The sequence below is a fragment of the Coffea arabica genome, chromosome 3e, assembly GCF_036785885.1.
Source record: "Coffea arabica cultivar ET-39 chromosome 3e, Coffea Arabica ET-39 HiFi, whole genome shotgun sequence".
NCBI classification, from domain to species: domain Eukaryota; kingdom Viridiplantae; phylum Streptophyta; class Magnoliopsida; order Gentianales; family Rubiaceae; genus Coffea; species Coffea arabica.
The window spans coordinates 7,509,847-7,535,941 of NC_092315.1; the positions used below are offsets into that span (position 1 = coordinate 7,509,847).

Sequence of the window (26,095 nt, forward strand, 5' to 3'; positions counted from 1 at the left end):
TTCTTCAAACAAAATGAGGAGAAGCAGATCATATGGAATTAGAATTTGAGGCTGTGAGCCACTTCACTTGCACTTAGGATTAAAAATTATAAAATTATAAAATGATCCCTAATTTTTTAATATTTATATAATAAACCCTGCAAGTCGGGTACTCGCGGGTTTTTATTTTTCTGATCCGTATCCGTATCCGATTTTTGCAGGTACCCGACCCTCATCTGCCCCACTAAAAAAATCGGATCAAATATACTATTTTTCGGATCGGGTTCATCGGGTTTTTAGATCGGCGGGTTTTTTTGCCCACCCCTACCGCTCATCGTGCAAGTGCTTAGTGCCTATGGTTAAAAAAATTTTTCATTAGACAAATAATAATATATTTTAAAAAGAAATAGTCATCAAATAAAACAAAACAAGTTTGAAATTCATTGTCCAGCTCTAAAGAAGTTACAGTATGATACTTTATGTAAAACATGTTCAACATCAGCATATAATACGAGTCTTTGTCCCCGCATTGCACTTATGAAGTCCTAGAGGTCAGAAGAATAAAGTATGAAGAAATACCAAGGAATTTGGGACACCCACAAAAGTCTCATTCTTTAATGAAAGCGCGACAAATCCAACAAAACCCTTTATTTTCCTATATGTTTCAACAGCTTAATAGTTCACCAAATAATTGAATTCCACCTTTCCTAACATATGTAGTTTACAATATTTTTTTTCCCTTTTTCTGGTTCAACTAATAATAGCCTCCCAATCTATGAAATTAAGAAGAAATACAAAGAGTAAAATAAGTAGCCGTGGGGTGAGATTCTTGCCAATTAGTAAACTTCGTAGAACCATCAGATCCTAAAGCCATCATGGTTACCCTCACCGTTTTTCCTGCCTTTGTCCAAGTTCACTTGCAGTATCATTCCATCCTCTGATCCTTCTCTTCACCATGGCAACTGCTAAACATAGCAAGTCAAGTTCCATTAGAAACAAAAGAAAGTAGATCTGCTCAAACAAAAACAAATAGTAATACAGTAGATTAAATGCTTAGGTACGGTGGATTTTGAGTTTAGGTTCGATGCATTCAAATGTTTCTACCATAGGCAATTTGAGACTCTATAGCAGCGGTATGGTGCCTTTATAAACCAAAAGGAACAAAATTAAGACACCCATAAAGAGGAGAATATTTATGAACAACCAGAGTATCAAATTTAAGGATATGAGCTGACACCGCCATTACACACCAGAAGAACCACCGACATAAACAACAAAATTAAGGAACAAAACTCACCTTAAACTGAACCACCATGAATAGCTACGGCTGAAAACTATTCTTGAATGCTGAGTATAAAGGCAGCAAAAAAAAAACACAATCCCGGAAGCCGAAAGGGGAGAAACCAAGAATGTGAAAGAGGAGTCATTGGAACAACCATAACCGATGCTCAAACATCAATTCATTAACATACCAACGTTTATAGCTGTTAAATTAAGATGTAAATGGCAGAGAAATGAGTTATTTCCGACCTGAGCTTTAATATTGCTGGTAGTTGTGCAAGTGATCAAACATAAGTTGTTTCAAACAAAGAAATATTCTCAAACCATTATCTTTGTCTTAAAAGCCACACTTTAATTAAGTGTATCTACAACACCATTTCAGTAATTACACAAACACATAAACTTATATGAGTTGTACTCTGTACAAAAACGGTTACAAAATAATTACACATTCCACAAATACGCAGTTGTCTCCATAAATCAAAGTTTTAAATGTATCAAAATGAGGACATTTCGGTAAACATATCCAAACCCATGCTGCCCTCAATTGTTCCAAAAAATTTTAAAAAACTACACAACATTCCACATTCCCAAAAAGTCCCTATCAATTCAGTTGAAATTCAAAATCTTTTTTGATCACAACCCATTCTTATATAGTATAAGGATTTTGATTTCACACAATATCACCATGATTTGTTGGAATTAGCAAAGTGTACACCTCATATATGCAATTAATAGGATATCTATACATACAATTTTCATGAAAATAAGCATCTTACATTTTGACAAAAAAATATGCAAAAAAAGTACAAAACTAATATGTTAACAAATTTTTTTGAGAGGGAAATATGTTGACAATTTAATCAACTAAAAATTTTTAGATGGACTATTGGTAATTACAAACACACTTTAAAATATTTTGAACACTTTAAAAAAGGAAAATAAGGGTACATATAAAGACAAGGGAGGAGACTTGGTTTGATGTTAATTTTTTGTGCCATTTTTAACTCATTCTATGGTCGTCAAAATAAAAAAAAAATATAATATTATCGTCATATCTAAAAACACCGTAGGCTCACATTTATATTAAATAACATTTCTCTCTTTTTTTTTGAGATTTTTTAAGACATAATACTGATAATCTTTATTTATTTTCTCATCAAATTACTTGCAATTTGTACATATACAAGATGCACCTTCTAGTTCCCCTAGTTGGAGATAAAGCAAGCAAACGCAATATGAGATACTCATATACGTCCTTGAAGAAACTTTTCCCTATTCCAAATTTTGGAAATTCAAATTGGAATTTTAGCAGTACAAGAACAGAAACCATTTGACAAGGAGTTTAATTCCAATTCCCAAAAGGTGGTTGTTCCCAACTTTGGTTTTGAGTTGGGTTGCATACGAGTCGAATTACTTGCGCACCGATCGCAAGCAGGTTGAGTCAAAATTTGATTCTAACTCGATAAACATTGAGGTCGAGCTAACCAAGTCGAGTTCAAAGATACTCAACTCATTAACTTGCGAGTCAATTTAATTATATATATATATATATATATGCATGTATAGTATTTTTTATTTTAATAGTGAAATTACATATATATTTTTAATATTTTATTATTGATTAAGAAAATTTATTACTTTATTTATTTTTTAAACAATAAAATAATAATTATTTTTATTTTTTTTAAACATCAAATTCGAGCTCGAGATCGATTGACTCGAATTTGAGGTCGAACTCAAGTTGGAGCAAGTTTTGGGATGGGCCGATACTCAACACAAACACCGTAAAAGGGGCTCTGCAAATAATTTTGGAAAGGCTAAATTACACATTATCCCCTATATTTTCATCACAGTTTCAACTTGCCCCCTTTTCCAGACATATATATACATATAAGTGCACGCCAAACCCAATTGGAAAAAAAAAAAAAACCTTCCCGGCACCGGCGACCGATCAATCAGAATCCCAAGAAAAAGAAAAAGGAACAGTCACCGGCGAGATGGCAGGCGTATCGCTGCAGTGTGGCGACTGTGGGACGCTATTGAAATCAGTAGAAGAAGCTCAAGAGCACGCCGAACTCACCAAACACACCAATTTCTCCGAATCCACAGAGCCGGTTCTCAACCTCGTCTGCACCTCCTGCGGCAAACCCTGCCGCTCCAAAACTGTAATTACAATTCTACTCCCCGTGGTTTGTTGAATTTATAAGTTTTTTAATGTGAAATTTGCCGGCATTTGTTAGTTATAATTGAAGATTATGTCGTTAATTTCGGCTTGTTTGGATTGAATTGTATGACAAAATAGATTACTCTGAGGAGCAACTAAATGTACAAGCTTTTAAGCGTGATGTACAACAAATTGAGTTTTGGTGTGAGTCGCAATTGTAATTGGTATACATTGGAGATTTTTCAGCTACTTTGTTAGTATACTTTTTGGATATCATAGTTTTGGGAGTTTAATCTTGTGGGAGTTTAGTAAGGATCCTATCCGGGGAAGGGAAGGGGCCGCTGAGGATGTGAGTTTAGATGAGGGATTGCGCCTTCGAGGTTGATGCTTTTTAGCGTAGTTTATTTATTGCATAGTAATGTTTTACTTCTTTTTTATGCCTGTTCCTGAAAGATACACAATCTCTTAGCACTTAAACAAATTATTATCTTTAATTATACACTTAGAAACTTAAAAAGAAGAAACCTTTACCTTATTCTAGTACTCCTATACACATTAGTATCTCTGTGCATGAAAACCTAGTGTATCTGCTACGCGAACTGATGTTCATGCAGAGTTTCTTTTTTGTTTTTCATTCGCTGACATTTAAGGCATGCTGTGTAGGAGAGCAATTTGCACACAAAGAGGACAGGACATGCAGAGTTTGTGGATAAGACATCAGAGGCAACAGCACCAATAAGTTTGGAGGCTCCAAAAGTCAGTGATGATGTAGCAATGGGGGAGGCAGGTGACAGCAGTAGTAGTGGTCAGCAAGAAGGTACTGATTGCTGTATGTGTTTGTTAATGATCTAATTGAGTTTACTGTTTGAACTAGTACTCCTTATTAAATTGGTTTTTTTTTTTTTTCCCTTTTTTGGCCATAAATGTTTGTGCTTGTGGCTTTTTGTTGGGTTCGAATAGTTAATATTGGACATTTTCAGTTTGCTCATCCCAGTTCAAATTATACTTGGTTTCTATTGCCCAAATAGAAAATTTTGCAAAATTTTTCATTTGAAAACTGAACAACATGGTTTATTAACAAATCTATAGATCTAGATGTAAAAGATATACAGTTAAGATGTCTAAAAGGAAAGAGAGATTCTCACCTCTGATTGGTAAGTTAGTCTGTGCAAACTCAGTATACCATGATGAAAAATTTGGTTAAACTTTGGTGAATATAGGACACCGAGGTTGAAATTTGATAACAAGAATCTGCATTGCATTTAATATGTAATCATGATGGTGGAAGTCATCTTATTGAGTTTACAACATCATGGATTTTTAGAGTGTATTAGCATAGCTACATATGACTTGAGTGTTTTACACATTTATTGTACAGTGGGTCATTTTCTTTTTCTTTCTTAGAGATGGTGGTTCCTGAAGTTGACCAAAAGTTGCTTGAAGAACTTGAAGCAATGGGGTTTCCTAAAGGAAGGGCTACTCGAGCACTCCATTATTCTGGTAAGGACTGTGCAAAGTAGGAAGTTAGGCGTTTTTGGAGCTTTGGTTGTTCGAATGTCCTCACAATTTTCAACCATTTATGATCCTCTTTACTGATGTTGTCACTTGAAAACTCTATTTTTGTTGCAAATTTTGATTTGGAGCATCTTTGAATCATTTAGCTTTTGAATTGTAGAGAGTCAGGGGTTTGCATTTGTAAAAAGTTCTATGAATTTCATGCTGTTTCTAAATCTCTTTTCACTTGAATACTTTGTGGCTGCTGGGTCTAATGGGCATGGATATTACGTGATAGAAATTCTGTATCAAAGGCACAAATGAGGTGTTATAGAACTTTCGTGGTGGTACAAGGAAACAATTGTATGTTTGCATAGCAGTCTACAGATTTGGGCAGCAACTGATCCACAATATCTTGTTGAAATCATGTACCTTGATTAAGTTTGCATCGAAAAAATGTTTCCTATTATCCATTGCTTCTACAAGTAATGATTTTCAACTTGCACTGGTTTGTGTTCTTTGTACAAGTTATGTTTGTCTTACCTGGTTGCGGGTTGGCCATTTCAAATGATTGTGAATTTCTTGTGTTATAAAGTGTGTGATCTCCCCAGCTTGGAACATGTCTACTTGTTTAATCACCTTGGACATTTTCCTTTCCAATTCTGAATCCTACTTGTGAAATCATTCCCATGTGCTATGTAGCAAAATGTTTAAAAGTGGGTGGACATTTCTGGAAAGTTGAATCTAAGATGTGGCATCCTTTTCATTGAAATCCTTTTTGTAGTGATGAGCGACTTGAGAACTTGTATAATTTGTTTCCTTTGTCTAGAGTAGCTTATCATATGCTTGCGTTTCTTTTCCGTTACTTTCTTGACTATTTTCATGCGCTTTATGAAAATTTGAAGCCTTGTGCAGGAAATGCTAGTCTTGAAGCTGCGGTAAATTGGGTAGTTGAACATGAGAATGATCCGGATATTGATGAAATGCCATTGGTAAGAAACATTGGTCTTGTGTGCAGTGTAATGTAAACCCTTTCCACCTTCTCTACTGTACCTTGTTGATATGCATATGGAGAGAGATGGATGTATGTTGTATGCACTAAGAGACACATATAAACGCCCAACCACGAGATATATATGTATATATATGTGTGTTGCCATTTCAATTCATCATCCCAGCTTTTTCTTAAAACTAGTCTGCTATATACCCGCTATGCTGCTGTAACGTTGGTTTTTTGAAGTTTTCCTGATATAAATGCCTGGGACAAAAGGTAATATATTCTTGTTTTGCGTCTAAGGTGCCTGCCAGCGCCAAGAAATCCGAGGCTTCAAAACCTTCTCTTACTCCGGAAGAGATAAAGAAAAAGCAGCAGGAGCTGAGGTATAATTTCAAACATCATTAGATTGAGCTTATAGCTAATTCTTCATTGATTCCTTGCTGAAGGTTGTCATTTGATCTCTGAGCAAAATGAAGCATATGCTACACAGATCTGGGCATATTATGGGAGTGTAGGTAGAGGACTTGGGGTTGAATTGTCTGATTTGTCTATTGTCTAAAACCAGACATACAGAAATTGGAGAATACATGGGATTTTTTTGTAATTCCAAAAGTTAAATGGATTATACTGTTATGGTTCCGATAAAAAATCAGTATCAACGCATTCTGATGCTCTGCGAGTAGCATATAGAACTTCACTACTGATCAAGTAAAGATGGAAACTGTTGTGCATACTGGTTGCCTAATTTAGTATGGTAGGCTAACTTGCAGCAGGTGTAAAAGAAAGCATCATTTAGATCTTGCAGATTTAGTAATTCCTGCAAACTTTAGGGGGAAGAGTTTCTGAACCACTCCTGCCAGGAAAATTCTTACTAAATTGAACTTGGTTGTGCAGTAATTTCCAAGTATTAATCTTGTCAGGGGCATACTTCTGGATCTTTTATCATTTTCTAACTCAATCAACATCATGACGATACTGTAGGAATTCCAAGAATTTGAGTGCAATGCAGAAACTAAGGCTTGTTCTTGATTAATTAGTTTAACTGATTTTAGATTCTGAGCTTAGATAATCAGTTTTGCTTGTTCTTGTTACTTTTGTACTTGGATAATTTACACGTAGCATTTGTTTGTTTCCAGGGAAAGGGCTCGTAAGAAGAAAGAAGAGGAAGAGAAAATAAAGGAAAGAGAAAGAGAAAAGGTCCTTGTCCTTTTATCTCGTAGCCTTTTTTTATGTTTGCAATGGTGCTTCAGAATTTGTGTCATGCCCAAAGCTTAGCTTGTAGATGATCTTATAATCAGGCAATTTACATTGCACTGTCCTTGGTTGTTTTTATTTCTGACTTTCCTCCCTACTGATGTAAACTTCTTTTTCAGGATGCATCAGTTTCTTCTAACTAATCACTGTGGGTAATTTAAGATATTAGTGACAGAGCTTTAATTATTTACTCCAGGAAAGAATACGAGTGGGTAGAGAATTGCTTGAAGCAAAGAGAATTGAGGAAGAAAATGAAAGAAAACGGTTTGCCTTCATGTTTTAAGTCCTTATTTACATTTGAAGTATCATTATATTGTTTATCTTTTGGACTAATTTTGCTCCTACTTTAACAGTTTGCTTCTATTGCGGAAAGCGGAGAAAGAGGAAGAAAGAAAAGCTTTGGAAAAGGTTCGTCAGAAAATGGAGGAAGACAAGGTTTGGAGCATTCCCCTTTTTTTTTTAAAAAAAAAAAAAAATTGTTGACTGTAGTCTAAACTAGGCTTTGACTTAAAAATGGGCATTTGGATCGTAAATGGCCTAGTAGAGATTATAATATTCCAAGGAAACCAATTTGCTGATCCAAGTTTGGATTGCAACTCTTCTCTAATTACAATTTGCTGATGGATGGTTTTTATGTTGTAGATCTTGCATACTGCAACTTGTCTTTGATTTTTTATTTGAAAGTTCAATAACAAGCAAAAAATTGTTGCTTCCAAAGCATAGTTATGCAAATGTGTCCTGCAGTGAATTTAGTTGACATTTTTATGATAGTTTTCTTCTTAATGGTGTCGTCTGAAGATGCAAGGAGTTAGTCTTTTGTTTCTTGGTTTTGACATTCTTCTCAACGAGTTTATCCCCCCTGCCTACTTCTTCATTACCTTTCTTCTTCTTTTCAAACCTCGAGCAGGAACTGAACTAGACATGTGCATAATTCAAAAGCCTGTAATACCAGCATAAGTGTGAGCAGTGCTGAAACATTTCTCTGTAAACTGCATCTTTCTTCATATGGAACTATGTCCTAATGTTGTTTTGAAATGCTGAAAGCTTGTATATAAACTGTGTTGCTGGAAACAAATGTTATTTTCTATGTTTAGGAAAATGTTGAGTCTTCCATGTGGTACTTTAGAGCCTCACTATTACAAAATCATCAAGTCTGACTGGTCTCTCCCTCTCTATCTCTCTCTCTGTGATTCTGTCTTGTGTGCCTCTGCTCTTCAGTCGAAGGCTACTATTTCCTCTCTTGATCTCTTAACCACATTCTCAAGTAAACGTTTAAAATCTAAAAGACTTGTGGTTGATCCCTATCTTATTGTTCTTGAATGATTTGATGTTGGCCCTTTGGACATCCTCTAGAAAGTTGACCCTTTCGATAGAGAGAGAAACCAGAAATTTAAAAGCAATAGGAACAACTATTTTTGGATGAAAAGGAGAGATTTAGGAAAAGAGATAGAAAGATGTATTCTATTTGCGGAAGCTTTCTTCCAGTTAATAGGAAATGATTTTAGTTATACTATGAGGGCAAGAAATGTGTTGACTTTTTCTTCTCAAGATATTCTGATACACTTATGGGAGTCTTAAATTTTCTGAACGGCTGAAGGATTGAAGGTCAAAATCTTGTGCTTGTAAAATGTGATTCATAATAGTTTGCATATGCAATAAGGTCTTATTAATTCTTTTTGGGAAACATTTTCCAAGCTTTTTGTTAAGAAAGAGGATTGAGTGAAGAAGAAATTAAAAAAAAAAAAAAATTTATTACCTTTTGTTATCATGAATGGACATTATTTCTTTGTTTGCATATCAAACCATTCTCTTGGTTTGGTGTCCTTTCAGGCAGAAAGAAGACGGAAACTTGGTTTGCCTCCAGAGGATCCTAGTACGACTGTAAAACGTTCTGCACCTGTTGTGGAGGAAAAGAAGGTTTGATATTTTCTGGTGATTATTTGTCATGCTGATGTTTTCTGGGAAAGCTTTTGCAAAACTCAGAGATATATTCTGCACATCATTCAAATTGCAGAGCTCATTACCAGTGAGACCAGCTACAAAAGCAGAGCAAATGAGAGAATGCCTGCGGTCCCTCAAACAAAATCACAAGGTAACTTTTACCAGGCTTAAAGCTCAAAAATATCTTAATTCCCATGGAGATGTGGAATATTATAGTGTACATCTCGCAAGCTAACCTGTTTGCTGTTGATTTACTAGGATGATGATGCGAAAGTGAAGACTGCTTTTAATACACTTTTAACATTTGCAAAGAATGTGGCAACTAATCCGAATGAGGAGAAATTTCGAAAAATTCGACTTACCAATGCTGCCTTTCAGGTGGGATTAGCTATTTGACACACTAATAAAGTTTCTATTTGTCGTCCATTAATATTCGTTTAAATCACATTTATTTATTTTTTTAATTTATTTTCTTTTTGTTAAAAAGACCCATAAGGTGGAATTTTTTTTTCCCGGTCTTCATGCCTTATTTTATACTTGTTAAACTGCAAAAGCTCCCAATTTCTATACCAGACCCTTTTCTAGAACTCGGGTTCCTCTTGCTATAAAAGTGGAAGGTTGAGATATCTATCTATTGATTTTGAGATCGTGTTAAAGCTTCATAGCACCCAGCTGATGATGTGTTGGATAGAGCAATGTGGTTGTTGATTCTGAGGTAGTCTTAGAGATCATTAGTATAAGTTGTTGGTCCTACTTCAGTCTGCTATGAAATTCAAGTATTTGCTGGCCAATATAGATACTACCACATTTGATGTGAGGCAGTTTATTGTTTGGCCTTGTCTGGCCATCAGTGGTCTTTGATTGGGCTGTAGCTATACTGACATGTTATTTGCTGCTTGTCACGCTGTTGTTTTGGTGAGCAGGACAGAGTAGGAAAACTCAAAGGAGGCATTGAATTTCTGGAGCTTTGTGGATTTGAGAAACTCGACGGTGGTGAGTTCTTGTTTCTTCCTCGAGAAAAGGTGGATATCGCCGTGCTTAATACAGCTGGAAGCGAGTTGAACAGTGCAATTAATAATCCATTTTTTGGGGTTCTTTAAGTTACATCTCAGATTTGAAGCTGCGGTGTAAAGGATGGGAGTACTCTTATAACCGTTTTGTTTTTATTCCCCCCTAGTTTACTGAAAATACAAGAAGTCGTTCAAATGTTTTCTGGTGGAAAAACCCGTTTAAATTTTTTAAGGATTGACCTGTTCTTGGAGGATAAGAGTCTTTGTTGGTTGTTGTTTGCATTAAAATGAGCATTTGCTTCTTGCCGTTGAGAAAGGGGAATTAGTATGGGAGATATTTTACAAAGCCATTATCACAGTTATTCTCAGTTGTAGAATCTGTTATTTATGTAGTCATTGACAGTTTCTTGCCCACCACATGATCCGAACAAATGATTACTGTTATATAAATTGAACCCTTCTAGTAATCAATACGGGACTATGACCATCCATTCGAAGTGCAAAGATCCACGATTGCAAATTAATGGATTCTCTATACATTTTCATATCGAGTAGTTCTTAACTTCAAAGGAAAACAAAACCATGGAAGCAACAACTTTTTTTATACACATTATTCTCCCTAATCATCTTGGCGTTTGCTTTCAAGACTTTGAAGAGGAGAAGCCAAAATCTCCCACGAAGTGCAACACCAGCACTTCCCATCACAGGCCATCTTCACTTCATACAACAACCACTTCATCGGACTCTACACAAATTCTCTCAAAAATGTGGTCCAATATTTTCTCGCCGGTCTGGCAGCCGCCTTGTGGTGGTGGTGTCATCAACAACCCTGGTGGAGGAATGCTTCACCAAGAATGACATTGTGCTGGCGAACCGGCCTCGGTGCATCATAGGCAAGGACATAGGCTACGAATACAGCAGCATTGTTGAATGTTGATGCCCCTTATGGCGACCATTGGCGCAATCTTCACAAGCTTGGTGCAAATGAAATATTCTCACCTTCACGTCTTAACATGTTCCTATCCATTCGAGAAGATGAAATCATGCGTCTACTTCAAAAATTGCTTGGTATTTCACACAATGGTTTTGCCAAAGTTGAGCTGAAATCCAAAGTTTTCGGAGCTTTCCTTTAATGTTATCATGAGGATGGTTACTGGAAAGTGATATTTTGGTGAAGATGAAGAGAATGAGGAGGCTAAGAAATTTCAGGGCCTTGTTCGCGAAGTTTTTGAACACTCTGGTGCATCAAATGGAGATTTTCTGCCGTTGTTGAGATGGGTAGATTACAATAATTTTGAGAAGAGTTTGGCAAGGATAAGTAAGGATATGGATGTATTTTTGCAAGGGCTAATTGAAGAGCACCTTCGTGGCAAGAGCAAGAATACCATGATTGATCATTTGCTGAGGTTGCAAGAATCGCAGCCAGAATACTACAAGGATGAAGTCATCAAAGCAATGATTATGGTAAGATTTATTAGTCTTACTCCCTATTAATATGGATTTAAACTTTGCCCTGCTGAAAATTTTCAGCATTCAATTCCATGTGCTAGAGCTTTCATCATTAAAAGAAGGTACATGTACACACAAATCTCAGCACAATTGATTTGTAAATGCAGATCTTACTAAGTGCTGGAACAGACACATCATCAGCGACAGTGGAATGGGCAATGTCTCTTTTACTCAATCACCCCGAAGTTTTGGAGAAAGCAAGAGCTGAACTTGATGCTCATGTTGGAATGGATCGCTTAATCGAAGAAAAAGATTTGTCAAAGCTGCCTTACCTTCACAACATCATATTGGAGACCTTTTGTTTATTCCCTGCAGCTCCACTCTTGGTACCACATGAGGCCTCTGCTGATTGCAAAGTTGGGGGAGTTCACTTGCCCGGTGGGACAATGTTGCTAGTAAATGCATGGGAAATCCACAGGGATCCCAAAGTTTGGGATGACCCCACAAGCTTCAAGCCTGAGAGATTTGAAAGTATAAAAGTGCCCTTTGGAATGGGAAGAAAGTCTTGCCCTGGTGCTGGTCTTGCACAACGCGTTGGTACAATGTTTTGAGTGCCAAAGGGTAGGTCCAGAGATGGTTGATTTGGCTGAAGGAGAAGGGATTAGCATAATGCCTAAAGCTACACCATTAGAGGCCAAATGCAAAGAGCGAAATTTCGTTCACGAGATTGTTTTAGAAGCTGATTGAGTTGTCTATGGTTTGGCTCGTTTGTGGTTAGTTATTTGATTTATTTTGAAGTTTGTTGTTGTTCGTGTCATGTACTGGTAATGAAGTCTGGCAAGCATGTCTTGGACAGTAGAGATACTAAAGTTTGAGCCTCGAGGACTTGCTAGGATATGAGCTTGCCAAAATGAATGCTTTCTTCAACATTCTGTTCTTTTCTTGTTAATACCCATTTAGCATACTAGCTGAAATAGTTTGGATTCGTTTCACTTTTCTCATCTATGAGGAACTAATGGAATTAACTAGCTAGAAGCTAATGTCAGTGTCTTGAAAGGCAGACTGGGTATCAAATCGGCCAAAAGTGAAGAGTTTTGACCCATTAGAATGGTACTAAAAAAAAAAAATTTTAAAAACCATATGACATTGGTATCATGTCATAAATATATAGTACTTACATTTAAATTACAATTTTCAAATGTGAAAAATAAATGAGTGTATGATTATCTAGTTTTACTGATTAGCTTAGACCTGGAAGTCATTAGATTCTTGATTCTAATTATCAAACTCGCTGGTCTAGTCCAGGTTAAAAAAACCGTTCGCTTAAGGATGGCAATGGGGCAGGGACCCCCCGCCCCACCCCGTCCCGCTTCCCGTGGGCTAATAAAAATTTGTTACATAATTTTATTATAATTAAATTTTAGCAAATGATCAAGTACTAAAATATCAACATATTACCAAATTATTATTCATTGTAATTTCACAATTGAAACTTATAAAAACAATCAAACAAAAGTTATTTGAATACAATCCAATATAATGAAATAAATACAACTAAAGTAGTTAAGTTTTCACTTTTGGCACAAATATAATCACTAATTCATTATTGTGTTTGTGCTTTTTTTTTTGAGAAAAAAATGTTATTGTATTAAGTGTAATTAGGGATTTAGTATAAATGTATTAGTAAATTTAGTATAACTAATTAATAATTTCTATTAGTGGACATATATAATTATTAGTATAATTGATAATATCAATTATATTATATATACTAATATACATTATATAATACATATAAGGGTTATTATCACTTTACCTCCTTAACGTTCGGTGCTACTATCAATTTCTCCCTCAACGTTATCTTTTAGTCACTTTACCCCCAAGACCAACGGTCAAACTTAACGGAATTTGTTAATTAAAGTAAAAAGACAAGTATAGCCCTTAAAATTATTGTCATTTTGCCCCCATAAACTATAGTCTCATTATCAATTTACCCCATAGAGTTATTTTTTAGGCAATTTATCCCACCATTAAACCAACTTAGCAAGTTAAAAAACTTTAGAAGAAAGTACTCTCCTTTTTGTTTAATAAAAATAATAAAAAATTTAGAGTGACTCTTCTCCTCTTTAGTATCAAGAACAAAAAGTTAAAGTATTAATTTCTTTCTTCTTGACAATCTTATTAATATTAAAAAAAATAGAAAGATCGGAATGGGGAGGAAGAGGGGGAGAGAGAGAGAGAGAGAGAGTTCAATTCTTTTTTTTTAGAAAATACAAATAAGAAAAAATTAAATATTTTTATTATTTTAAAATTATTTCACTTTACTGTTTATCTCCAGATTTCAATTCTAATCCCAACAACCTTAAATTAATACGATAATGTTCGACTTTTTTTTCTTTGCAAAATATAATTTTCTGTCTCCTTTTTCCTATTTATTTTTCTTTTCATAGTATTAATAAGTGTGAAATTTTTTTTGAGAAAACCCTTTTATTTTTATATTTTTGGATCTCTTAAAGTGAAAAAAAAGAAGAATAATCATTCTAAATTTTTTTATTTTTTATTATATATATAAGGGTAAATATATTTAAAAATTTTGACCATAGTAGTTAGATTAACGATGAAATAAAATGCCAAAAAAATAATGTTAGGAATTAAATTGATTATATCACTAAAATTTAAAGGAATAAAGTAATAATAACAGTGTAGTAATGCTATAGAATAAAATGGTATTTTTGTCCAAAATTTCTTAACATGTTGAGTTGAATTACTTATGGGGTGAAGTGACTAAAAGATAACATTAGTGAGTAAACTGATAGTAGTGATATAGTTTAATAGGCTAAAGTGATAATAACCCTACATATAACTAATAATATCATTATCATAAATTTGTAACTAATTAAATTAAATATTATATTTATATAATTATATACATATATATTTATTTTTTTAAGCAGATAGTGGGGCGGGGGTACACTCCCCCATGTACCCTTGCCTCGGGGCGGGTGGCCGCGTTGCCATCCTTACATTCGCTAAAACAGAGAAATATGAAAAGATTGCCTAGCAGAAACATGACACTACAAGTTAGAAAAGACAGCAATAGTTTTTTGAGAAATTGCTATGCTGGAGTATAAGTGGCTTAAACAAGCTTGCTAATCAAAGTAGCTGTAAATAAATTAATATGAAGTTCTCGTTCTGGGGAGTGAGTATAAACGGAAGATTTCGGATTTCAAATCTCTTACTTACACTAAAAAAAAATTCTTATGCTGATAATAGGTATTGTTGAAAAGAAAGTTTTTATATGTAATATTGAGAGTATACTTGTTAAGTGCTTACGCAATTGGAGTTATGTACATAACGTTACTAATTCATTGTTAGTAAAGTGCGTTTGATTTGTTGTGGTTGTAGCCCATTTGGGTGAGAGCCACCAACCAAGGATCGAATCCCAGTCGTTAACATTGACCGATGATGTTGGGCAGCCTCTCGCGGTCACGCAGTGGGATTAGTTGGGGCGTACGGTAACCAGTCCTCGGCCCCAGATACCCACTGTGATGAAAAAAAAAAAAAAAAAGTGCGTTTGATTTGTTGGAAGTCTTTGACTTTTAGTGTCAAAGTTATTGATATTCACAAATAGGCCATGGCTTTAACTGTTGTTTGATGACCAAGAAGCAGTAGTCAATTAGTTGGTTATGCTGAGCTGGCAATTTAGTTAGTTAGAGTTAGTTGGTTGGTTATGCTGAACTGGCAGCATTAGTTAGCTAAGTCGGTGGATCTTTTGTAACCAATATATTAGATGAAGAAATAGTAGGAGGAAGTGTGTAGAAGTTTTATCATCTTCATTATAATTCTTCATAATCTCTCTCTTATCAATACAACACTAGTTTCAAGTCTTCGAAGGGAATTCTTCATTTGCTCTACCCTTCTGGATTGAAACTTAAGGTCTTCCTATCTTCTGCATGAAAAATTAGGGTTATATTACTTAATAAATAGGGACAAATTAGTTCAAAATATTATTATGTTATTCGAAGAAGTGAACTAATAAAAAGTTTTGTATATTACTGTTGGAGAAAGTAAGGTTGCATTAAAATTTGATTACATTCAAATCTCATAGAAGAGATTCACTCCTTTTTTATGCCCTTAATTCGATTGCAAAAATGCCCGGAATAAGCCACGTCCAATGCGTGCATGCTTCTGTGCAAGAATTTCCGATCAGGGCCCGTGACTTCTCTAGAATAGGAGTGCAAATGAATTGAGCGGCTCGCCAACTAATCACAAGTTGATTGGTCAAATGATCGACTCGACTTGGCATTAACAGAGTTCGAGCCAATCTCAAGCAGCTCATTTAGTCAAACGAATAGAGTATCGATCATTTTAGTTAAACTCGATAACTCGTCGAGCCTTATCGAGCAGTACATATTATATAATATATGAGTGTACATTGAATTATATATACATGTATTAAGTTATTGTAAATTTTCAAAACACCTCTTTTTTCTAATGGAGCTCAATATATCGAATTTGAATTCAAACTTGATCGGACTTAAGTTTGCTTGAACCCAAACAAGTTGAACTCGAGTATCTTAGAAACATTAGTGAATCGAGCTCGATTCGTAGAATTTCAAAATCAATCGAGTCAAACTCAATTTCACACAGTGCTATATCAAGATCAACTCGAACTCAAACTCAAACTCTACTCGAAATTGATTCGACTCGTTTGCATCCCTGCTCTAAAAGCAGACAGAGGGACAACAGTGAGAGATTGAGAAATTATTCTGTTTAGTTTTGTTTTTAATTTTCCTGTTTTCTTCCTTCTTCTCCTTCTTCTTTGATTTTTTTCCCTTTTTTTTGGGGAAACATATGGTGTGTACAATTTTGCTTCTGATTGCTATATATTATCTTCAAAATGCCAAGGAAAAGTTGCAAGAAAGAAGCTTCTAATTACTTCGCACTCTCCTTAGTGACTTTCTGACTCTCTCCAAGTGGACTGTCAATAATGACGGAATGACCGATGGCTGCCTCTTTCATCACTTTGATTCATTCATAATTCATTAACATCTCTGACTGGGTCACTGGTGTAAGGGACACTGTAGATTAATAATTTACGTGCCTTGTACTCCTTCCCTTTTTTTTATAACTGACGTTTAAGGTTTTGCACACCAATTAAGAAAAGTTTTTTATTACTTAAATTTGTACACTACTTTCCTTTTGTATCCTCATTAATTGTCCAATTCACCCATATTTTCTCTCACTAGAGTACTAAATGGTGCTGTTTTACTAGACCAAAAGTAGTAATTAAGAACCCTATATTGGAAAAGAGAGATAAAAGGGTAAAATTGTGAAAAAATAATTAATACTGTATGGGGATAATAAAATGACAGATAAAAGTACACTAAAGCAAATTTCTTAAACGTCAGTTATAAAAAAAGGGAAGGAGTAGTTGGCACATGATTCACAAATGTTTCCTTCAAGCCTCCCCACAAAAGTACCAACTATTAAGAAAAGGGAAAAATTCACTTTTCTTCCTTAAACTCTGATCTAGAGACACATTTCGTTCCCAAATTTTTAGACATAATATATTTAGTATATGAATTAATAAATTTTGACCACATTTAGTCCAAAAATTGTAAATTGTTCAATTTGGACGGAGAAGACTTGCGTGTCTAGCATGTGACCATTGATTTTGACTAAGAAATTGTTTTTTTCTTAACTGCCACGTGCTAGACGTGTGAGTTTTTCCCGTCCAAATTGAACAATTTATAAATTTTGAACTAAATGTGGTCAGAATTTATTAATTCATGTACTAAATATGTTGCGTGTAAAAGTTTGAAAATGAAATGCGTTTCTAGTTCAAAGTTTAGAAACGAAAAGTGAATTTTTCTGATTAAGAAAAGGACGCAAAAAGATAACATCAGCTAATGTTTATAAAATGTGAACATTACCGTGATTTTTATCTTAGGATTTTGGACCGCTCGTCTTCAATTTCTTGAATTAATAACTAATATCCTGTACCCACACATGGGACATCATTTTCCAATTGGATTAAACATCGATTTCTAGAACATGTTCTAGATATTTGTCATATATATATATATATATATATATATATATATATTTTTTTTTTTTTTTTTTTTGTGATGGGAGACACTACTCTGTAGACGCATTATACTATGTGGCCTATTTTCTACACTTTCCATAGGTGAAAAATGACGAATTGAATTGTTCAACTACCAGGCCAATAAAATAATATTAGTTTGCTATCTTTTTTGGCTAATTCATATAATAAATTAGTGTATCATTTTTTACTATTATTTCTTTTTTTTATTAAATATAATTTCAGTTACAATTAAACAACATTTTTATTTCTTATCCACAGCTCCTATTTAAATTAGTTAGCACTTTTAATTATACAGCTTTTACTTAAATTAGGTAACACATTTAATTTAAAAACTGCTTTAGACTTATTAATTGAAAAAAAATTGGCAGTTGTGATACTTTAAAAAAATTATTGGTTGCGACGTTCCCTAGCATTTTTAAATTTTCATTTATTAAAAAATCCCATTATTAGTTTATTCTTCGCTGAATTATATAGATGATCTAGCAACGATGGAATTTATGTTCTCTTTACTGAATCGCATGAAATTTTACCCAACCCCCCTATTTGGAATAGAATATATGAAATATGTATGAACGGAAAAATAAAAAAGTTTTCTACTTAAATTTAAATTGGACTTTTTTTTATTGAAATTTGTAAGGGATACAAGGATATTTATAAAACATTCCTAGCAAAAATTCTGCCATTCAAACTTTAAACTTATTAAGTTATAGAAATTTGCAGAGAACATCAAAATAAAATATGATTCAATTTCTACCATTATTTTGACATTACATATGTGAAGTTTCTAATAAAATATAAGGGGAGTTATATTTATGAAACACGTATGGACATATTAATATCAACTTTTTTAAAAACAATATATATGCACAATAGATGCAGCAGGGACTTGAAAGCAATTTTTGGCCAGCTCAGCCATGTTTTAATTTTTTTTTTTTGCACAAGTCTAGAAAGACAAATCCCTCCTCACTTGGAGGGAGGAATGAGTTAGGAAGTCCGGGAAGAAGGGAGTATAAGTGAGAGGTTTCAGGTTTGAGACCTCCCACTTACATTTGAAAAAAAAAAAAAAAAACTCCCCACTTTCCTTATTTTTTGACATTTAATTTGGGCAATATTCAGAGAAAATTTGCTGCCTTTACAGTTACTGGTGTAAGTGTAACAGCTTGGTTCTATTTGTGTTGTTTATCACAACCTTGAAGTGAATGATCCAAATTGGACCGAGCATTTGGTCCAATCTAGACGTGAAATTATGGTATGCTTACACCTGCAATCATACTAACCCTGCAACCTCATATAAATACTTATTTTCGTACACACGTATTCTCTATAGAATTTCATACAAGTTCCCAGCAGACTGAGCAAAGCATGGAAGAAACTACTTTGTTGAACACAGCAGTATTCTGTGTTTTACTCTTGGCTTTAGTTTTCAAGTTTTGGCAAAGAAGAAGCCAAAATATCCCCCCAAGTCCGGCACCAGCTCTCCCGATAATAGGCCATCTTCACCTCATAAAACAACCTCTCCACCGCACCCTGCACAAATTGTCTCAAAAATGTGGCCCGATATTTTCTTTATGGTTTGGCACCCGCCTTGTGGTGGTGGTGTCATCACCATCCATGGTGGAGGAATGTTTCACCAAGAATGACATCGTGCTGGCGAACCGGCCCCGTTTAATCCTGGGCAAGTATGTAGGCTACAACTACTCTGATATTATTGATGTGCCCTATGGTGACCATTGGCGCAACCTTCGCAAGCTATTTACAAATGAAATACTTTCTCCTGCTCGTCTCAGCATGTTCCTCTCCATTCGACAAGATGAAATCATGCGTTTGCTTCGAAATCTGTATGAAATCTCTGACAATAATTTCGCAAAAGTCGAGCTGCAATCCAAGTTTTCGGAGCTTTCTTTAAATGTAATCATGAGGATGGTTACTGGGAAGCGATATTTTGGTGAAGGTGAGGACACTGAGGAGGCTAAGAAATTTCGGGGCCTTATTCGCAAAGTCTTTGAAAGCGCAGGTGCATCAAATCCTGGAGATTTCTTGCCATTATTGAGATGGGTAGATTACAAGAATTTTGAAAAGAGATTGGCGAGGATAGGTAAAGAGATAGATGTATTTTTCCAAGGTCTGATTGAAGAACACCGTTGTGACAGGAGCAAGAATACCATGATTGATCATTTGCTGACCTTGCAAGAATCACAGCCAGAATGCTACGACGATGAAGTCATCAAAGCAAATATCTTGGTAAGATTAATTACACTTAATTCAGATTTCATGTTACATTCTTTTGTTGTTGGGATCATACCATTCTGTTGGATCGTGAATAATATGAAACCAGATTGCATTTCAGATACACCCTCGAGACATAGTTTAGATATGGACCACCATCGGCAAGAGATATACAATGTGTGGTTTCAACAAAAGGATTAATTGCACTTTGCCCCCCTAAAAATGGGGTCCATTGAAACTTTGTCAACCTGAATGATAATAATCTACACATTGGACCGAAAGAAATATTTTATCCTTGGTTTTATGGTGGAAAAATTGCGAATGTCGGGGACCATCTTAGAGTAGAAAAATCTTGGATTGTTATGCCCTTCATGCAGCAATTGTCTCGCTGTATGATTTGTAGCCTATTCATTGCGCAGTTGAATTCAACTTTTCTTGTGTGCAAGAAGACAAACAATCTTTTTGATCAGCTCTTGCTATTATAAATCACATATATTCCGAATTACATGAAGATGGATATCAGCTCTTGCTATTATAAATCACGCATAACAAGACTTATAATTGTTCAGAAGGAATAGGTTGGTTGGATGATAAGATCGGAGGAATTGTAAGTAAGAGGTTTTAAGTTCAAATCCTCTCACTTTAAAAAAAAAAATCCTTTGTAAAAAAATTGTTCATGATCAAAGTAGATGCAGCTATGCCAAAAAAGCTCCTTTCACCATGATAAATATTTTCCCTTCATGAATTAGGTATTGATGCATACCAAAGGTAGATGATATCAAAGAGCATAAAATGGATAAGATGAAATGAAATTTAGGTTTTTTTAGTAAATGATAAATTTTTTCACTTCATTTATGCGGAAGTCTTTTCATTTTTTCTGGTTACATTGTTTCCTAGAACTAATGACTCAATTAATAGGTGATATTTTCGTCCAACTTGGGCATCTGGCCGGGGTGTAAATGGCAATAAAATTAGTTCATTTTATTTTTCTTTCATTTTTTCTTAACATCCAAGGGTGTGTTAGTCGAATGACACACAACTCAAAGAGTAATACATGCTTTTCTTATATCCCTATCCGTGGAGTAATGTGTAGATTCTTTTCATTCATTGGGCAAAGTATCAGTAAACCTTACTTTCAAGGGGCAAATTATAATTAACCCAATAAAAATGAATTGGAGCCCCAAAAAACTTGAGTTATTTCGAAAAAGTCCTCTATAGAATTAAGCTTGTTGGTTCCCACACAAATTTCTTAGAAAATTTTGCATTAATCTCCCTATAATGGATATAAACTTCTGCACATGGAAATGAACTTTCGATTCCTCCGATTACTATACTAGAGGTTTTCATCATCAAAAAGGGAATTAAACCATATACTTATCCATGCAAATCTCAAAACTAAATAGTTTATGAATGCAGGCCCTGTTATTTGCTGCAACAGATACATCAGCAGCGACAATGGAATGGGCAATGTCTCTTCTACTTAACCATCCCAACGTATTGGAGAAGGCAAGAACTGAACTCGATACTCATCTTGGAAAGGATCGCTTAATTCATGAACAAGATTTACCAAAGTTGCCTTACCTTCACAACATCATCATGGAGACTTTTCGTTTAATCCCTCCAGTACCTCTCCTTGTACCCCACGAGGCTTCTGCCGATTGCAGAGTTGGGGGATATGACTTGCCAAGTGGGACGATGTTGCTGGTAAATGCATGGGAAATCCACAGGGATCCCGACGTTTGGGATGATCCCACAAGCTTCAAGCCGGAGAGATTTGAAGGTCTACAAGTGGAACCAAGCAAGCTGATGCCCTTTGGAATGGGAAGAAGGTCTTGCCCTGGTGCAGGCCTGGCACACCGCGTGGTTGGTGCGGCCTTAGGATCATTGATACAATGTTTTGAGTGGCAGAGGGTTGGTCCAAAGAAGGTTGATTTGGCTGAAGGAATAGGGATCACCACACATAAAGCAGAGCCATTGGAGGCGAAATGCAAAGCGAGAGAATTCGTTGACAGGATTCTTTCGGAAGATCATTGAATGTCGCCAAACATGGCTCCTTTATGCTTAATTTATTCGAATGATGTTAGAAGTTTATTTTGGTTCTTTTGATTTACTAAATCTTGAGTCTATCTCTTGCCAATGGGGATGTAATGATTAACTCATAAACGCTTTGAGCAGAAAGGAGGGAAAAGAGAGGCAAAATTCGAAAAATTTGCTGCTCAAAATCACAAGAATCATAATAAACAGCATGTTAAAAGAGATGATTGGTCTATTTTGTTGAATCTTGTGATCATTAGTGTAATTTTGTTGCTTCTTTGTGTTGTTTAATTTATTAAATATGAACTTTTTAAGTGGCGAAATATGTCTATTAATTGTTTCTAACTATTAATTATTTTTATTTTTTTACTAATACAACTTATATACATGTATAAGCGGTATTTATGGAATAAAAGTTTCATCTCTCCTAAAAGTACTTACTTTTTTTAATTGGACTAATTTTGTTGTCAAAACCTTAATTTCAGGGAAGGTTTATGTAATTTTATAAATTTTAGAGGAGGCTAGTGAAATTATCAGAAGCCTCATATAAGGTTTCTGAAATTATCCCTATAATGCCATAGCCCACCCCCCCCCCCCCCCTTTTGTTTTTTGTAGGCCATGCCATAGCTATCTTGCTAGTAAAAGCAAGCAAATTGAGTCCCAATAGCTTACCTACTACATTAACCAGCACAAATGGTGCGATGCAATGCTAGCTGCTAAGGTTACCAACTGCCAACATAACTGAAAACCTTTTGATGTGGATCCAATACAATGGTCACTAGTAAAAAGTCACCATTAGTTAATGTGAAAATTGTCACCGATACAATGGTGCATCTACTATTATATATGGCTCTACTAGAAAGGAAGTTCACTGAGCCCTGTCACCATTAGTTTGTAAAAGACAAAGGCAAGTGAAAAGTGTCACCAATACAATGGTGCTTTTTCAAACTACATTATACCTGCTAATGGTCACCATTAATTTTTACTATTGACCTATTGTTGGGTTCAAATCACATAATTAACCAAAAAGCAAAAAGCAAAAAAAAAAAAAAAAAAAAGAATTGAGTCATTTAAAATGCTTCAAATACACCAAAAACCATGTCCAACCTCAAGCAATATGGAAATTTAAAGCACAAAGTAGTAAAACAAGTAAATGTTATTCAAAACTAGTGCAAGCAAGCAAGCATTGGCTTCAGAAAGAAGTCATATGTTAAAATGATTTTCTAAAAGAAGTCATGTTATGAAACTAGTTCTAAAACGATTTTCAACATGCCTACATCAATATATGTTAAACCCAATATGCACAAGATGATCAGGTTCTAAGGCATATTTTCGAAATTGAAGTGAATGAAGATCAATTCCTTATTCATATAATACATAACATTAAGGGGGACAGCACACAATGCTTACTTTTTTAATTTTCTATTGTACCTTTTGATGGTAAGGATCGATAAAGTGGTCCCAATTTTTTAGGAAAAAAAATCTCATACTGAATTTGAAGACTATTATATATATATATATATATATATATATACTCACACAAAGGTATCTCATTGAATTATATATATGTGTGTGTGTGTGTGATACAAAAAGTTAAAATCTGTTTTTATAAAAATAAGTTCTATAAATATATTATTTTTAGATGGTGCACACACATCAGCTTTGCATTAATTCTTCATAAACTTGGAAGAAGCCAAACACAAAGAAGACTCGCTTACAAAGAAAACTTGCTAACTAACAAAACCATAGGTTACATTGAACAAACGGTATCTGAGAAATCACTACATATAGAAGAACTCTTGGAAACAATTTAGCTTTCTTACCCAAGTCTTTTACTCCTTAGTTTTTGTCACCTTAATTTATGCCATGCCATGCATGACCCAAAAATTTTACGCACCAATTGTTATCTCTCGCTTATATCAAATGCAGATTTCAGATCTAATCAATGAAAAGCATCACCTAGCAAATTGCTCAAGAATGCCCTGTTAATTGCTCAAGAATGCAACAATAATTTATCACAGCATCTTCAAAGGGTTCATACTGTTTGAAAAATCCAAATGGGTACCTAGCACTGCCAACTGATGTCAATGATACAAGAACCAGTTAACAGTCTACTGGCTGATGCCAAAATCACAAGTCGAAATATGTAAGACAGAAAACAGTCAAGCAAGACGATTGTACTTTTGTACTGTCATTCGTCTCGAAACTTGAAAAGATTAACTATTCTACACGTTGTTCAAAAGTTATTTATTTTCCCACTTAGGAAACTGTCGGTCAAAAAATCATGCACAGACCCAAAAAAAACCTCTTGTAATGACGATAAATCTTTTCTCTTCAAGAATATTGGGTATAGATGCATGCCAAAGAGAAGATGAAATCAGAAAGTGTAATATGGGTGCGATTAGATTAGATTCAGGGTTTCTTTTTTGGTAATTGAAAATTTTTATCCCCCATTTGTACTAAAGTGTTCTGTTTTTCAACCTTTTTAGTTACATTTTTTCCTAGAACTCATGCATGTGATACTTCCCTCCAACTGGGAAGGGAAGGGGGAGTTAAACGGGAACGTACTTTTTTTTCTCTTTTCTTTGACATCCAATTTTTCTCTCTTTATTCGAACAATATTTTTTTGTTATATGTTTGACTATTCACCCCCTCTAACTTATGATCTTGGGTCCATCTTTGAGCAAAATAAAAGTAAATTGGACAATAAAGAACGAGACCTTTCAACTTCATTAAATTTCATATCTAAATTAACAAATATATATACCTATGTGACATCTAGAATTGGAAATTTTTAAGAATTGCACAACGACAAATTGTTAACATATAGCACAACAAGCAATTAAAGTGGCATAGGATCCAGCCTAATTCATGATTATGTTCTCGAATGGATTAAATTAATCCAATGATAAAGTGCTTTTATCCTATCTGATGCAACTTCTTTTTTTTCCTTATAGGGTTCAGACTAGTTTGATATCAGTGGGTTGCACCTCTGTAACTTATTGTCATTAATGGGGCTGATCAGAAACTACAACTGGATTATAAGAAGTCTAGCGTTTGACCTCCATGAATACTCTTGTTGCCAAGCATATCATCCGCATAAAATAACTAGCTATTTGAGGTAAAATTTTAAGCAAGATGAAATGAACTTTTGAAAATAAAAACAACTAAATTATTAAACACCAATTTGCCTTGTCTAACAAAACATGAATATATTCATGAGCTCTACTTTCTCCTTTGAGCGTCTTGTATGATGTATGTGAGGAAACAATGGAACATCTTTTTTTTTTTTTCAATTGCAACTTTTCTGGCTGCTGTTTAGTGTAAAATTCATTAGCTATTCTTGTTATATAGACGTGGTTTGAGGCGGCAGGATGAAATACAATAATGTTGCAGTAGACATACATCATTTTGTCATAATTTGGAATGTTGTCTGCTACTGTCTATCACTTATGGAAAGCAAGGAAGAATTTTTACGATGGCAAATCTTTTTGCGATAAAAAAATAATGATTTTTTTTATACTGAAAGTGTATACATTAAGGGGAATAAATGCATGGCACATTACTGTAATTTGAATTCAAAATCTAAATTCTGTATACGTGACGTGCATTTAAATTTGGTAGTGCATGCTATTAGCGTATGCATGATTTATCCTAAAAAGGGTTAAAAATTTTCCTCGTAATATTGCTTTTTCCATACAAAGAATTGTGATTTATAGATCATTAGGTTTTGATATCATAAACCCAAATTTACCTGTGGAATATGCTCATATTTTGGGTGAAATATAGTGAAAAAGAAGCAGTTCAATTATTGTCCAGAAGGGAAAACTAGGTAAGCAAACAATAATGCCTCTTGCATATCCAGATATCCTGAATAGCAAGAGTAAATATAAAATATAAAAGAATCTGGTAAAGTGCGCACTACGAGTCACAAAATTTTTTCAAAATCTTATTTAGTCGACTTTATCGTTTTTCATGTCAATTGATCAACTAAACTCCTGAAAATGATCAATTGGCTCATTCCTATATATTTTCTCGATTAAAAGAGTTAAAATTGATGCTACTTCAGCTGTACACCACATTTTGCGAAGACATTTTAATCATTTCATATACAAAAATAATTGAGTGAGTCAATGTTACTTTGCGAAAGT

At 34.5% G+C, this 26,095-nt stretch overlaps 2 protein-coding genes, 1 long non-coding RNA gene and 1 pseudogene across 4 annotated transcripts; 3 read left to right on the forward strand and 1 right to left on the reverse strand.

The window, feature by feature from the left end:
- Positions 1-589: 589 nt before the first annotated feature.
- LOC140038624 (uncharacterized) lies at positions 590-1,438 on the reverse strand. Of its 2 annotated transcripts, none has more exons than XR_011842200.1 (2): positions 1,277-1,438; positions 590-941 (listed from the first exon to the last, which is right to left on the reverse strand). It is a non-coding gene; the product is annotated as an uncharacterized lncRNA (long non-coding RNA). The 2 variants fall into 2 exon arrangements; XR_011842199.1 differs by having other exon boundaries at positions 590-944.
- Positions 1,439-3,164: 1,726 nt separating this feature from the next.
- LOC113736319 (uncharacterized) lies at positions 3,165-10,537 on the forward strand. The gene is made up of 12 exons (XM_027263227.2): positions 3,165-3,428; positions 4,091-4,244; positions 4,832-4,927; positions 5,837-5,913; positions 6,219-6,301; positions 7,055-7,115; positions 7,369-7,436; positions 7,526-7,607; positions 9,003-9,089; positions 9,187-9,264; positions 9,372-9,491; positions 10,037-10,537. Exons 1-12 carry the CDS (start codon positions 3,261-3,263, stop codon positions 10,211-10,213), a joined length of 1,251 nt encoding a protein of 416 aa, XP_027119028.1. The 5' UTR covers positions 3,165-3,260; the 3' UTR covers positions 10,214-10,537.
- A 66-nt stretch (positions 10,538-10,603) lies between these two features.
- On the forward strand, positions 10,604-12,557 carry LOC113737257 (cytochrome P450 81Q32-like; annotated as a pseudogene).
- Positions 12,558-18,832: 6,275 nt separating this feature from the next.
- On the forward strand, positions 18,833-22,179 carry LOC113737173 (cytochrome P450 81Q32-like). The gene is made up of 2 exons (XM_027264436.2): positions 18,833-19,925; positions 21,327-22,179. Exons 1-2 carry the CDS (start codon positions 18,936-18,938, stop codon positions 21,942-21,944), a joined length of 1,608 nt encoding a protein of 535 aa, XP_027120237.1. The 5' UTR covers positions 18,833-18,935; the 3' UTR covers positions 21,945-22,179.
- The last annotated feature ends 3,916 nt before the right edge of the window (positions 22,180-26,095 follow it).